The 16,800-nt window shown below is 45.0% G+C and overlaps 1 protein-coding gene across 1 annotated transcript in view; it reads left to right on the plus strand.

Annotated features, from left to right (window-relative positions):
* Positions 1 to 8,052: 8,052 nt before the first annotated feature.
* LOC138265155 (sodium-dependent serotonin transporter-like) overlaps positions 8,053 to 16,800 on the plus strand; it is a 590,345-nt gene continuing 581,597 nt past the window's right edge. The window contains exon 1 of the mRNA XM_069212703.1: positions 8,053 to 8,272. Coding sequence (XP_069068804.1) covers positions 8,053 to 8,272 — 220 coding nt within the window. The remainder of the gene's footprint in view (positions 8,273 to 16,800) is intronic.

Genomic DNA, 16,800 nt, shown 5'->3' on the forward strand with positions numbered 1-16,800 from the left:
TATAACTTGTGCCCTAAGGTAACTATAACTTGTGCCTTTGCCATGCACAGCTAACCACTCCCCAAGGGCCCAGGTTATAGCTACCTCAGGGTGCGTAACATTTGGGTTTTTTCAGTGAAATATATTTATATAAATATTTAGATTTAGATTTTTGGGTTGAATGGTAAATATTTTGCTGATGTAATATGTTTTATTTAATTTCAATATGTGTATAACAACTTTTGGGTTTATTTGAAGTAATTGTTTTATGTGAAAAGTGTTTTTTTATATATTCAATAATGATTATTTAATTATTTTGGTGGTAGTATATAGTTGATATTGTGTGAATCGCTATTGTTCACATATTATTGGCTAATTTAAAGGTAATAATATTTTTGGTTCCAATCTTTTTGTTTTTGTGCTTTGTGTGGTGTTTATAGTCAAGTAGAGAGAGTTGATATTTTGGTTAGTCATTTTTGATATTTTTGTGTTTTGATGTTATGCATCAATATTATGGCAGCGATCCGAGTTGGGTTATACTCTCCTCAAAAAGTAACCCAAATACTCACAGATACCAACGAATATATTCTATGAAGAGGTTAGCATATGGAGTGAATAAGAAGGTATTTTGATTAAGAACTCCTGGAGGACCATTTAAGAAAGTGGTGGACCAAGCAGAAGATGCAAGAAAGTATTCATCCATGGGGCTGAGGATGACAAAATATGCTAAGTTTGTCACAATATCAGTGCACTAATATCTCTGGATAAGTCTGGTCTATTATGGAATATTTATTCAGACAGACAACTGCTTTGCTACGAATTGAACACAGTTTTTTTTTATACATAAATCCAAGACCAACCAAGCACCAAGAAAGCCCATGCAGTGCCGCAGACAACACGAATGGACCTATTCCCAGATCAGGAAACCTATGTAGCAGGTTTCTGGGAGTTCCCAAAGGTGTCACCTCATCTTTCACATTTTAATTTGGGTAGGTGCTGAAGACAGCATTCCATGCAGCAGATGCTACACTACACGTTGGGAAGTCCTGGAGTGATGTATTCAAAGCTGGTAAATCAAAGATGCAGAAGAAGAACTTTGGAGACCTACAAGATCAAGGGTGTGAGGTGACAGCTCCTGCTTCTGTAGATACTTTAAGCTTGATTTAAGGTCTGAAATTGGAAACACTCATGGGGCTCTCGTCAATGCTTTCCGAAGTCTCTGCTGCAATACCTATTCGATGCTCATAAGTAGCACTGCGGAAAGCGCTCACGTCATAACATAGTCACTGATTTTCATTTCTCAGGAATCTAGGGGGCATATTTATACTCCATCTGCGCCGATTGTGCGTCAAAAGTTTTGACGCACATTCAGCACAAACCTTGCCCCTTCTTTAAACTTTGACGCCCGAGGATGACAAAATTCCGCCGTGTGCTTCATTTTTTGGATGCGACAACCCGCCTTGCGTTAATCATATTCAAGGTAGGCGTTCCCGTCCAAAAAATGACTTAAACGGCGTGCGTCGTATTTATGCTTTCGGGCAAAAATGACGCACAGCTGGGAAGCGTAGCCGGAAAACAGTGCACAGCCCGATTTGCGCAAAAATGTAACGCCTGGGTCAGGGCAGGCGTTAAAATGGAGCAAACACCCTTGTATTTAATCAGAACACACAGAAGCAACAGCAGAGCAGCAGAGCAGCAAAAGGGAGACATGGAGGTGCTCCTCATCCAGCGTGCATGCAGACGCAGAGCCCAGCAGCAACAACAGCAGCTACCACAACACCAGCAGGGACCCCAAAGGCAGCGCAGAAGGAAGGAGAGGACAGTCCGCCCCAGAACAACCCTTCATGGCCTCAGGGAACATGACATCATCCAGAGGTACAGGTTGAACTGGCAGGCCATTTAGCAGCTGCTGCGAAACATAGAGCCACAGTTGGCACCCACCTTGCTGACACCCCGCACCATCCCAACAGAAACCAAGCTGCTTGCTGTACTTCACATGCTGACAAGTGGCTCTTTTCAAACAACTGGTGCCCTGGTTGCTGGAATATCACAGCCGTCATTCTCTGCCTTTTTGCCCAAAGTACTGGATGCCAACATTGTACTCACACCCCGCCACATCTGCTTCCCTAACACACTGCAGAAGCAGCAGGAAACAAAACAGGGGTTCTACCTCATTAGTGGCTTCCCACACATCCTTGGTGCAATCGACTGCACACATGTACGCCTTGTGCCACCTGCTGCATCTGAACACCTCTACCGCAACAGGAAGCACACACATTCCATCAATGTGCAGACCATTGTCGATCACCAAGGATTGATCACCAACATTGTGGCAAAATATCCTGGGAGTGTCCATGACTCATTCATCTTCCGTCACAGCACCATCAATCAACACTTCCAGGATGGACGGTGTGGCAATGGACTACTTGTTGGTAAGTACAAAAACCTACTTATATACACACTGCACAGCAACCCTCTAGGACACATAACACATACACCACAACAGCAACATGACGACAGTAACACACTGAGGTTGTGACATCGCTAGCCATATTTAATAGGTCACCATTGAACCTGTCACACATCTGAAATTACTGTACAGCCTGATGTTAAGACGTCAATGATCACAACGTTTGGAGTGGGTTGCCTAATTGCCACCTTGCAAAATGTAAGCGTCTCAATTATGTTTACATCAATCCATTGCATAAGTCTAAAGGTATGGGATGTCCAGGGTACATTGATATGAACGTGCTAACAACACTGTCAATTTTAACCTGTGTATGGAACTATCATCTCACCCCCAGTGAAGACATAGGGACACCTGTATCACAAGTCACAATGCTAGGGAGGGCACACTGTACTGCAAATCCCAAAACATACTGCTGACAACTGGTCAGCAGCCTAACACTCGTTCAGCCAAGGAAACAACACAATGCTGATGGTACATCCTACAAGCCTAGGATGCGACACAATAACACAAAAGAGTCACAGACAACACAAGACAACTACTGCCATGCAAGGTGATTTCAATGGGGCTAGCTACATCAACATGATCCCATTCATTTTCTCTTGCAGCTGATCAGGGGTATGGCATCCAGCCATGGATAATGACACCTATTGGCAACCCGAGTACTGCAGCAGAGCGTGCCTACAATGACGCACATAAGAGGTCACGCACCATAGTCGAGAGGACCTTCGGCATCCTCAAGTCGAGATTCAGGTGCCTCGACATCACTGGTGGTAGCCTCCTATATTCCCCAGAAATGGTCTGTAAGATCATTCTAACATGTGCCATTCTGCACAACATTTGCATAGGAAGGAACATTCCCTTCCTGGAACCAGAGCCACACGTGCTTGAAGAGGAGGAAGAGGAGGATGGTGGCCTGCAACATGAGGGTGAACAACAAAACACGGCCGCTGGTTTGCGTAGGCAGCAACATATTGTGAACAATTTCTTTTAAATATAATCACCATCAACACTTTATGAACTAATTTAAATAAACACCTATAATACTCACCATATCATGGTCTGGCTATTCATTTTTGCACACCTTTATCTCTAGCTATCAGAATAAGAGTGTTGCCTCATGGAGCATTGCTGATATCCTGATTAGGACACTGGAAATCCCAGAGCAAATGTGATGCGTACCATACAACAGTCACATACACACACACTGTAAATGACATACGTCCTGTACATTTCACCTTTGAAGGACAATAGCAGAGGACCACACCTATTTCACACATACATGTTGGCATATGGCTTAGATTTGTGTGCACTGTTATATGTGTTAGTATTGCATGGTGACAACATTTTGCTGCCACTATTTGATGACTTAGATATCCCTTGAGGAAGCATTATTCTGTCCAACACAGCATGATAGTGTATGGTTTCTCACTTCATCAGATATTACCCTCAGGAAGGGCAGAGTATGATGCAATCCTGGCCACTGTGCAGATTTATCTGACTACATAATTTCAGGACAGTTGTATTGACAAGCTACGTTATTTGACACTAGGCACATTTCAGTTATCTACTGCACAGTTGATGTGTTACATTACCCAGAGACAGACTTGTTGTGTAAGTGCTATTTATTGAAAAGTGCTGTAGTGCTATATGTACATTGTCCATGATTGTGAGTCCATTATAGTGACATCTTACATTGTGATCCTACACAAGGGGTTAAGGAAATGCTTTTGACATGCTAGGGTGATGTTTCAGACAGTGCAGAGGCGCAGGATTTGCCAATGAGTAAGAGAGAGACAATCACTGGGCAGGATGACAAGATAGACAGTGGTTTGCAGAACAGTCATTGAGTACAGTTGTTGTAAGACTGCCATGTTACAAAGCGCTGGACCTTGGTAATAGTTGGCCATGTGGCAGGGACTAGTGCTTCCGGGTACTTTTCCGTGTGAAGGTGATCTGTTCCATGTCTTCTTCTTCTGATGTGTGTGCTGCCTACTCTGTCCTTGGTGGTGGTGGTTGTGAAGGGGCAACACACACCTCAGTGTTAGAAGACGTGGAGTCAGACATCCCGATCACTTCTACCTGTGAAGGTCTTAAGGGCAGTACTGCTGCAAGGAGGATCTGCTGATTCTTAAGAATAGCAGCCACATCATGATGGTAGGCAGCCAGGTCGGCCCTGAGGGGGTCATGATTGCATTCGTGCATGCAGTGGAAGGTTTGGGATGCAAGGTGTTGTGGCAACTCCCTTACTGCAGTAGTGAATTCCTTGACAGTATCTTGTAGTCCTTGCAGGATGGTTGTTAGCGCCTGCATGGCTGCTGCCTGATCTGCAGATGACATCATGCAGGAACGCACCCCCTCTAGGCTGGCTGCCATAGTTTGCATCCCTACCCGCACCTCCTTGGCCAGCTCCTGCTGTACCCCAACTACAGTTCTCTCAAAGCTGGTGCCTGTGTCGTCTGAGTCCTCAGCTGTATTGGAGCTGGCAGGTCTTACATTTGGGGTGGTGGATGTTTCCTTCTGTGCTCCTCCTTGTGACCGAAGGTGGGGTCTGTAGGGTTCCAAGGACCTCTTGGATGGTCTGCTGGGGAATGTTTGTCAGCTCGTCATCCATTTCATCAGGGTATTCTGGGACAGGCATATCCGCAGGAGATCCATCTTCCTCTGCAAAAATAATAGACCAAGCTAAAATTGGCTCATAACCTATCTGCAAGATTTTCTTTAATTGGTGCAGAGAGCAGGCCAAGATTAAAACAATTATCTGGAGAACAGTGTCGATATGATGTCCGACTTTTCTCACATAAATGGGTGGTCAAAAACTATAAGACCCCCCTTAGAAATTGGGTCGACATGTTTCGCGTCTATTCGGTCCACATAGGATCCACTGACGCTTCCTCAGGACCTAAATATGATGATGCTTCTCCACATACAAATACAAAAAATGATCTTGCCTATAACAACTAATAAGTGAAAGCAAAAAATCAGTCAGTCACTTACATCAGTCCATTATGACCCACAGTGTCAATCCTATTCGTCGCCCCTCCCAATTCGGGATAAGGCTTCATGGGATCACGCAGACCTTAGGCCTGGTCCAAGTGACAAGAGGTTGGTGGCCGGCCGTCGGTGGTTGCTCCTACCCCTGGTCGCGCTCCCGAATTGACCAGCGCGACCAGGGGTAGGAGCAACCACCGACGGCCGGTCACCAACCTCTTGTCACTTGGACCAGGCCTAAGGTCTGCGTGATCCCATGAAGCCTTATCCCGAATTGGGAGGGGCGACGAATAGGATTGACACTGTGGGTCATAATGGACTGATGTAAGTGACTGACTGATTTTTTGCTTTCACTTATTAGTTGTTATAGGCAAGATCATTTTTTGTATTTGTATGTGGAGAAGCATCATCATATTTAGGTCCTGAGGAAGCGTCAGTGGATCCTATGTGGACCGAATAGACGCGAAACATGTCGACCCAATTTCTAAGGGGGGTCTTATAGTTTTTGACCACCCATTTATGTGAGAAAAGTCGGACATCATATCGACACTGTTCTCCAGATAATTGTTTTAATCTTGGCCTGCTCTCTGCACCAATTAAAGAAAATCTTGCAGATAGGTTATGAGCCAATTTTAGCTTGGTCTATTATTTTTTCTTGCTCTCCTTCCTTTCCTTACTTACCTATGGGATAGTGAGGCATCATCATAAAAGAACTCCGGCAAAGAGCCCCCCGAAAGGGTGGTGCCCGTCAGACATTGCAGCGCCAGTCTGACGAGGAGCTTGTCCGATGATGAAGCATGACACCCATTTGGGTGTGTGAGGACTCTTGCTCCTATTGAATAGGATTCTCTATTTAATAGGTTAACCTTACACTCTCCCTGTGTGTTTTCCTTCCTTCTGTTAGCATTTAGGAACAGTGCATTTCATTATTAGGAACTGCGTACTTCTGCCACACTGTTAATCTTGTCAACAATTTGTTGCCATATAGCCTCTCTCCTACTGATTGGCAACTTTGAGGTGACAAACAGTTGGTGCTGGTGTTCCGTCACCTCTTTAACCAGAATTTCCTGTTCCTCTGCACTAAAGCGACACTTTCTTTTCTTCTTAAAAGTGCCCTGGTTCTTGTGTGGGTCCTCCTGGCTGATTCCTGGTCTGTTGTCATCTTTCTGGGGTCTGTAGAGGCATCAGGGATCCATTTAGGCTCTCCTCTGCTGAAATGGCTGTGTTCGCGGGGAATTTTGATGCTATTGCGTCAAAAAACGCTGCATATCCGGTTTGCGGGGTCGTAAATCGACCCACAGTCATTTCCGCCGCGTTAACTTCAATTTGCTTTACGACTTGATGCTGTGGTGTGCGTCAAAAATAATGACTCACACCTGTGGTTTGCGCCGCAGTCTGTCAAAGTATAAATTTGACACCCGCACGGCGCACCAAAATGGCGTTAGCCGGTGGTATTATTTTTGACGCAAAATTGCACAGGCGCAGTTTTGCGTCAAAAAGTATAAATATGGGCCTGCGTTTTTAAAAGACAAGCACAATCGGAGTGATTCCTGAAAGGTGAACAAGCAGCCCTGCCCACGGCCAAGCTGCCAGTGGTGTCTGTCGTGTGACACTGTTGTTTCATTATAACATTCAGCACAAAAACACTCTGCTCCACCACCCTGCCTGCGACATGTACCAGCGCTGGGGCTGAAGGCTTTAAGTCCTCACCGGCTTAAAGTGCGATGTTGCACGTTTGCTGCGTTACTCTTCAAACTACATGCCACAACAAATAGGTAGTGCATCCGTTATCCTCTGCCATATAAATTGAGCTCTCGAAAGTGCTCCTCTTGATTTCAAGATATGTTTTCTTTCGTGTGAGCTCTGTGGTTAGAGCAGAGGCTTCATTTCTCCAGAGACTTTCAATTACTTCTTTAGAACTGTCGCGATTCTGAAACAATGCAACATCAGCCCACTGGGATCACCAGTGCCGCTTCCGCCATGAAGGACTGAAACCCAAATTGGTTAAAGGCTCGAACTTACGTCAGTGTTCGTGCACTTTGTGCGATCACCACCTAATACGTGTACACTTGGTGATCAATTATTGAGCATACTCCATTCTAAGCCAGGCGAAAGTATGCCATTTTTACAAATGTGAAACCAAATCCAATGTGTGTCGAGCATCAATTTGAGAACGCAAATGTAAGATGTACCGTCGCTTCCCCCCTCCCCCCCCCCCCGCCCTTTTATGACTGCACTTATACCTGGTTTTACACAACACACCGTCCCTGTCAGTGAAATCTAGCACGCCAAACAGAAATTACCAAGGGCAAGAGTACAAAGGCGCTCGGTTTTAATCCACACACGTTGGTTAATGTCAGCAGTTGAAATGTGTGCTTTGAGTAAGGCGCTGCTGCTGAGGGCTCCCTCTTCTGCTTGCCTTTGATCATATTATGGATCCCCCGTGCCCTCCCCCCTGCTGCCGCTGCTCAGTCCTGGAGTATATTTACCATCAGGAGATGGGGAAGTCCATCTCATGAGACCCACCTCCTAGCGCCTGTCACCAACCACAGGAACTCTTTCCCTTCCTCAAACTTCTCCAGATGGACTCCTGCACGGTTCCCAAGCCAGGCAGCATGTCGGAGGAAAACTCTCTCGTTGTGGCAGATGGTCACCCCAAACCGGGAACCCCTGTGACCCCCAACTGTACCACCACCCCTGTGCCTTCGATGCCGCAAACCGACACCAGGGACAAGTGGAGCAAAAAGATGGATTTCCTGCTGTCTGTGATTGGATTTGCTGTTGACTTGGGCAATGTCTGGAGGTTTCCTTACATCTGTTATCAGAATGGTGGCGGTAAGAAACCAGTTAGTCTTTAAAGAAATGGTAAAGAAATAATGCTTAAACCTCCAAATGTTGTTGCAAAATTATTTAGAAAGTATCATTACGATGGGGGGGAAAGTTAAAGATATAGGCCAGTTATCATAGAAATGGTAATAATAGTTCCTATTGCTGGGGCATGTCCCCAAATCTCATTATTTGGTGTGATGCCTGAATGAATCAAACCGAGGTATTTATCAGGTCTGCACATATTTACAGCCTTTTTAAAACACGAAGATATTCAGACCTCAGAAGGAAGAGAATGGTCGTATTAACGCTTTATAAATGCCCGGACGTAACTCCTTTCTGCATTTCTTATAAAACAAGCCAACAGCATGAAACACTTTTCATTACAAGGAGTAATTTAATCACACCTTCCTAATATACTGTTACAGGGAGGAAAACCTGTGTAAACTGTCCGAGCAAGTTCGCAATCAGGGAAAACAAGGCAATAATTGCAAATGGCTGTCGACAGAGCCTGTCAAGATTAGTAAACGTTGGCATCCGGTGAAAGAGATCTGTAAGATGTGGCGCCAGCACATTTGAGTTCTGAGTTTATTGGCCAAACTGTGTGATCCTGAGCAAACTATTTTATTTGTCTGTTTCTCAGTTATCCCCGTATCTGCAAAATGGCGAACTTTTAAATGAATGCTAACTGAGAGTGCTGATCACAACGTGTGAAACAGGACTTTTGAGAACACCCTATCTTCCTTCCCCATAGAAGCAAATTGGCATTAATTTGCAACTTCAGTTTCCAAATAGCAATCAGAAGATTAGAGACATCCTTCACTCCTGCCACAGATAATCTGCACATTCGTCTTCTAAAATGAAGACCAGTTATTTCGGCATTCGGGGCAGTTGGTGAAATGGGGTAGTTCGGGTTTTTACAAGGTACTCGTGTTTCCCGATTGCCTGCGTGAGTAACTCAACCAGTCAAGTTACTTTTCTTTGCATTCTGGTGTTTTCACTCGTGATGGTCCTTCAGTAACCTGTGACTGCAAGTACGAGACGCAAAGAAAAAAATATACCGGGTGGGCTACTGAGGCAACCAATCAGGATCCTTAAACCTCTGCCTATTTTGTGAATAACAAAATGCCTTGTGAGTCCTCGGCTTACTCTTAAGGTTTCCTCTTTTCTCCTCGCCAGTCATTCGCCAATACTCGTTACCCACAGCTTGCATACGCCAATTGGGCGATTTCATGGCACCACCACTTTTCTTCCAACCTTTTTGAAGCCAGTGGCATTTTCCACTTATGCAGGTAATAGAGAAGTTGTGCATGTTGTGTTTTTTGTGACTCGTGCACGATTTGTACGTATGCATTTTGGTGTAACTGACTTTGGATACAAGATATTCTTTTGCGGAGTTTGAAATCATAGCATTGCCAGTAGTTGGTGGAACATTCCCAGCGCTTATGTAGAGTTTGACACTTTGCACCTATTAATTGTCAGATCAATTACCCATCATGACTGTTCCTTCCAAACTGGTAGTCGGTATGGTGCATATCAATGGTTTGCAACCATAGTTCCAGCCACAAACCACTCAACTGTTACTAACTCCCAAGTTAGGGAGTAAATGGTTCGCAAAGGGGAAGGGGTCCCCTTTGGACCCCTTCTCCTTTGGAAAGGAAGGTGCCAGCTTCGGGGAAGTATGCACAGTGGTCTTGGGGGCTACTGCTTACTCTGACTGGAGTTTTCCAAGCAGACAGCTTTATGTATTGATTTTTAAGCAGCCTGGATTCCTTTAAGGAACTGGGGCTACTTAAACAATTCTTTCTCCACTTTGGAGTACAGTCACCGGGATTATTGTCGGCCGTCCCTTGTAGGCCACAGTCTCTGTGGTGGTAGCCAATCACAAGGAGTCAGAAATTGCGGCCTGTTTATGAAATATTAATTAGGCGGGTCGTTCGGTGAACCCCATTCTTTGTGAAGCGACCTACTAGCAAATACGTCAGTTTCTAAAATAACATACTGGTTGCAAACAATCGTGCACAAATTGCGACTCCGCTTTCTACCACTTTGCACATATATGTGGCTCCTACTTCTATACAATTTGTTCTACACCACAGCCCTTCGGCACCTGAATGATGATGGTAATTATGCACATAATGGACCCCACACAGTTTGTCTGGTGCAAATCCTGAGACCAAACATACATTTGTGCACCACACAACAGGTGAAAACAGACACAATAGCTGTGCTAGTCCCATTCCATGGTGTAATTCGGTCCCCACTATTCACCGCACTCCCCAGTGTCACGAACTGTATGCGTGAAATTACTATAAGACATTTGTGCTTCAGTTAGAGTAGGGGATATGCATTCTAGATTGCGGAGGAGGAGGCAGAGGGATAGGAACAACAAAGCAAAGGTTATGGAGTTAAGAAAGAAACGAATGGGTTACCGAGAAGGGTAACAAAAGAAAACGGGATTCGGGTGAGTGAAAAGCAAACAAGAGCAGGGGTGATGAAATAGCAGAGAGAATAGAAAGCCCACGGAAGAGAAAACAGGTGCACATTGAGAGCGAGAAGCATAAGAAGGAGTGTGAACAAATAATGCGCACTGCCACTGGCTGCTGGAAAGCAGAAGGAAGGAGGAGGTAAGAGGAAGAAAGCAGTAAGGGAAATGAAAAGTTACTGCGTGTGGAGCACGTGTCAAGACCTACATACACTTGGAAAGGATGGAGAGAACCCTGAGAATGCATCTTGGTTGAGCGCGTGAACGGCACAGACCGCGCAGGGCGGGTTGTGCGCATGCACCCTGACGCACACCCCGGCCTCGGGCAGGCAGCTGCCTCTCACGGGCCGGGCTGCAGAAGTCCTTTAGAATCGAGTTTCCCACTGTGATATAGTGAGCAGTGTCTTGAATTATTGCCTCATTTACTCCATTAATGTTCGAACAAGTGTGCTGTGAACCCTCCCTGGCCCGGGCGCCAGGAGGCGTCCTTTTCATCACGTCTCCCACTGCCCTGTGGTCATTGCAGTCTCTGATTTATCACATACATTTTATCAACATACGTTGCCTTTCTGGAACTTCGGTCTCCAAAGGGCTATTTTGTAGACGTCTTCCCTCTTATTTGATCTCACGATAGTTATCTAATCATTAGGCAGGTACCAAGGCGGTTTCACTTTTCACAAGTATAGTGTCAAGTAAGGGAAAGTCTCCCTGGTGCCCATCACTGACATACATAGAAGCCAGCAACGATATACCCGTCGCGTTAAAGGCCAGATTTTAACCTTTTTTTTCCGTAACAGATATCATTTAAATTCCGAAAAATGTTTGCTTCGGACCACACAATTTAGTGCAACCAGAATGAATGCAAGAATGCCTTTTCCAAACGTCATTCGACCCTTTTATACAGTTCGTGCATGTGAGCCGGAGGAGTGACTGCTGAATTACCCTCAGTCCCCTTTCCCTCGGACTTCAGAATCACACAAAGAAGAGGTGAGGGCTGTGCGGCTTCACTCACAGTGCTCTTGTTCTGGGCAACGAGGAGGATCCTCCACAGCTGACACACTGCTAAGTTCTCGTAAACACTTTATTCAGATATTGCAACCATCAAAGTGTACATGATTATTAAAACATTAACATCAGTACTACAAACAAACATTCATCCTTGCTAAGTTCTTCTTGTAGTCAGGCTGCCATCACACAATCCCAAAGTAATCACCTGAATGTCTTTTGAAGGCTGACGTGGAAGCCGCCGTAGGGCACATATCCTGACTCCCCATTCATTCAATCAGTCAATCAAACAATCAATTAAACAATCAATCTAACCTCCGCATTCACCAATGTTTAGATTGAAATGCAGGGAGAAGCTCCCCTGCGCCGACCATACTCAGATATGCTTAATATTATGAGTAGGAACAGTAATGCGAGTAGTAGTGAGGGTAGTGGCAGTAGTACGATTGGAAGTAATAGAAACAGCATTAGTATTATTACTGTTACTGTGATTGTCTTCATCGGCGGTTATTGTTATTATTACATCTGTGTTATTATTATTAGGGTTATTCATGCTTACCTTATGATTTTATAGCATTAGAATTAAATTTATTATCACTTGTAAACTGCTTTTCTACAGAGCTTGCTGTCACAGACTTGCTTCAAAGCGCTGTAAATAGCAGTAGCTCCCTGTGCCTTTTGTAAAGCATTGCGAATAATAATAGCCCCTGCATGTGCACTGAAAACAGATGCAGGTGCTTAGAAGCTACAATTCTGGCAATCAGGTGTCAACAGATATGCACTGTATGATACTGGCAATTTAAAAGCGGTTTGGTAAATCTGCCACGTGTTTTTTGTTGCAAGGCGAAATTACGTTATCCTGCTTCGCAGATGCGCCTGTGTGCGCTTTGTTTCATGGAAGGGCGCAGTGGCATACTGTTTGAGTATGGCAGCGAGGGCACATTGTGCTCTTCTATTGGCACATGGCTTTACACCGCTAGAGATCATCTCCTCACAGGCTATACCTGTGAGAGACACTCTTGGGCTGATGTGTCTCACGTCTTTGGAGACTAACTACAAGTGATGTGCACGGATGTGCCTTTGGGAAGCATTCCAGGAGACTGAACGCTCTGTTCAAAGAGCTGCTAGTGGCATCACCTAGGGCCACAGCGCGGGAAATCCGTCTCGGAGCGACTCATGCTTCATAAGGTGCGGAATAACATACGTTGGCAAAAGTCAACACAATTCAGCAAATCCGCTTAGATGTCTGCATCGTACACCGACCAGAGGAGCCTGGGGTGAGAGGAGAGCGTCTGTCAAGAGACAACCCCTCTGCTTGCCGACAGGTCGGAGAAAAAAACAAACATGTTCTGCTTGTTCATCGAAGTTGTTTAGAGAAGGGGCAGAGGACTAGGGACAGAAGTTGGGGAAGCTGTTTTTCTGAGGAGTAGCCATCCACATGCAGCGCAAACGTAGTGGCGGCCGGCAGCTTTAGGTGGGAGGGGGACGGGCGGGGCACACACACACACACACACACACTCATTCTTTCACACACAGACACGCACGCACATCCATTAACAACACTCATACCATTCAAACATGCACACACGCACCAAACATTCATTTTAAAACATCACACACACTCATTCTTTCACACACGCACATCCATTAACAACACTTATACCATTCAAACATGCACGCATGCACCAAACATTCATTTTAAAAGATCGCACACACTCATTCTTTCACACACACACACACCCATTAACAACATTCATAACACTCAAACATGCACGCACGCACGCCCCAAACATTCAATTTAAAACACCACACACATACGAACACACACACACACACACAACTACCTTCAGCCTCCAGGTCCCAGGAGGGTTGGGACTGCTGCTTTCCCTCATTGGCTGACCTGAGGTCAGCCAATGAGGGAAGGCAGCAGTCCTAGCCTCGTCACAGAGTGGGATGGGGGTCAGTGAGACTGCTGACCCCACCCCACTCTGTGACGAAGTGTCACTGATTGACACTCGCCCTGGGCGCTTCAGGGCTTAAACCTGAAGTGCCCAGGGCGAGTGTAAATTGGTGACGCTTTCTTTGTCACCCAGGGGAGGGCCTCGAGGCACCTTTGCTGGGCCGAGGAGGTCACGCCCATTGGAGCTGTGACCTCCTCAGCCCAGCAAAGTTAATCTCAGGCAGCCAGGAGTGTGCACAAATCGCGCATGTCTGCTCCTGGCTGCCTGACCTGAACATGAAGAGTGTCTGTCAGGCTCACCTCTGTTAAGCCTGACAGACACTCATCATGAGGGGCAAAAGGTGGGGGGGCGTGGCCCCTCCGCCCTAAAGGATGGGCCGCCACTGCGCAAACGTTGTATCATCCTATGGGCATACAGTCGAGGGTAATTGCGAATACGCACCAAATTAAGAGAATGGGCTCTTTTTAAGAGAAGGTTCAGTGTTTATGAACCTTTCATTCTTGTTCCATTCATCTATCTCACTGTGTAGTTTACCTTTCTGTGATCAGAAAAAAAAGTTGTTGTGTCCTCTTGGGGCATATAAATCAGGCAATACCTTCAAAGAGGTGGCAAACTGAGGACTTTGGGAGTCCCTCAAGACTTTCGAGAGTCAAGAGGGATCACAGCAACCTCAAATAAAAATTGTTTTTTAATTTTTGGGAGGTTCCTCTAGGACCCATAACAAGGGTCCCCCTTTATGGTATTTTTTAAACATTTTCAGGAAGGTGACTAAATTCTAATGTCCTCTAATGCCAGGTGCAACATTTCTGTCAATGTTGCAGCCAGCCAATCAGAATGATTGCACCTCACAAAGCTCCCTCAGCCAATCAGAAGGCTTTAATTTTTTAACTTCAGCCCAACTGTCATCATATCTATACACATTTTGAACCTCAAGTTCTCCAAAACTACTAAATGGATGTACACCAAATCACTGTAGGCTGTATCACTGTCTAAAATTTTCTATGGAAATTTCATGGAGGATTTGTGTTTAGGGTCATCCCTCTCCCTTTTTCGCACCCCGACAGATTGCCCCAATGCCGTTCAGGAAGAAGTTGAGGTAAATTAACTTTTTTTGAAACGTTTTGTGAAGATTCTCCAAATGGCATCAAAAGTATAAGCAAAACAAAAAATGCTCTTACTATGGAAAGTCTGCTCTAACAATAACTACAGAGTGCCAAATATCGCTGTGTAATATACATAATTAATGTTAGACTTATAAGCCTTAGGGTGGTGTTCCCCCAAATGTTTTGCCTCACTGCTCTATTTGTGCTGATATAATTTTTGTTGGCCCTTGGACTTTGTGCACTTTACCGCTGCTAATCAGTGCTAAAGTGCGTGTGCTCTCTCTTTCAAACAAGGTGAAACTGGCTAGCACCTGACTGGCACATTTAATTTACTTGTATATCCCTAAAAGGTGGTACTACATGTACCCAGGGCCAGTAAATTAGATGCTACTAGCAGGCCTGCAGTACTAATTGTGCCACCCATTTAAGTAGCCCTTTTAAACGTATCTCAGGCCAGCCATCACAGCCTGTGTGTGCAGTTTAAACTGTCATTTCGATTTGGCATTTAAAACCCATTGTCATGCCTTAAAGTCCCCTTTTACATATGCCACACCTAAGGGAGGCCCTAGGTAACCCGTAGGGCAGGGTACTGTGTAATTAAAAGGTAGGACATGGCCTTTTACGTTTTACATGTCCTAATAGTGAATAACCCTCAAATTTGTTTTTCACTACTGTGAGACTTAACCCCTCACAGGATAACATTGGGGCTTCCTTATTACATTTAATAAGCTGTAATTCCTGATTGGGGAGTGATAGACCTGTCATGTTTAGTACCTATGGAATTGTAATGAGAAACACACTTTAATGGTAAAGTCAGATACACTATTACAATTTAAAAGATGCTACTTTTACAAAGTTGGCATTTACCTACTTCTAACCCCTTTTTGCCTGCAGCCTGTCTCCAATACACGTCTGGGGTGAGGTGACAGCTGGGCTTGTGCATTCCCTCTAAACAGCCACACACAAAGAGGGCTTAGGTGTGACTGGTGGGCCATCAACATCTTGATGGGCCATTCTGGGAAGGATGGGTGGAAGGATTTGGCCACAGTCTCACACTTACACCTGAATGGACTATGCCCTGTCCAAACACAATAGGCATAACAGCCCTGTATTGTCACTCTATTCATCCCGGAGCCAGGTCTGGGGAGGAAGGGGATTCCCTGCACTTCAAAGTTACTGTTTATAAGCTTTTTTCACCGTCCAGACCCAGGGCACCAAGGTATAAACACTGGACCATTGCAGCCTGTGTGTAAAGTTTAAACTGCCATTTCAGCCTGGCAAAATAAACCCTTTGCCAGGCCCAAACATTCCTTTTTAATACATATAAGTCACCTCTAGGGTAGACCCGAAATAGCCCAGAGAACAGTGTGAAGTGTTTCTAAAATGTAGGACATGTACTTTTACGTTTTCTATGTCCTAGTAGTGAAAAAAACTTGACTTTGTTTTTCACTACAGCAAAGCCTATCTCTCCCATATGATAATATTGGGTTATCTTATTACATCTATTTAAGTGATTACTTTCAATTGGGAGCAGGTAGGAATATTGAATTTGGTGTCTAAAGAATTGTAATTTAGAGCCCTTCTTAATAGAAATGTCTGATATTAAGCCACAGTTCTGAAAATGCCACTTTTAGAAAGTTCTAATTTTCTTGTCCTGACCATTTGGTGCCTGCAGCCTATTCCTGTGTCACATGACGGGGTGTAGTTAGCAGATGAACTTCGTTTATTCCTTGCAGACAACCACACACTAGAAGGATTAGGTGTAACTGGGTGGACCATCAACTGGCAAGTTGGGGGCGGCGGAACTGGGCATTGTCCCACCTGCAAGTTACTAGGCTGTGTTCTCCCTTCACACAAAGGACTTGTAACCACAGCATTTTTCATGCATCCAGCTTGGTGCCAGGGCAGGGAAGGCAAACAACTTCAAGGACTTCAAAGGGAGTTCAATAGAAACTTCCCCTACTTCAACCTGGGCACTAGGGC

Source organism: Pleurodeles waltl, chromosome 11 (assembly GCF_031143425.1).
Source record: "Pleurodeles waltl isolate 20211129_DDA chromosome 11, aPleWal1.hap1.20221129, whole genome shotgun sequence".
Lineage (NCBI taxonomy): Eukaryota > Metazoa > Chordata > Amphibia > Caudata > Salamandridae > Pleurodeles > Pleurodeles waltl.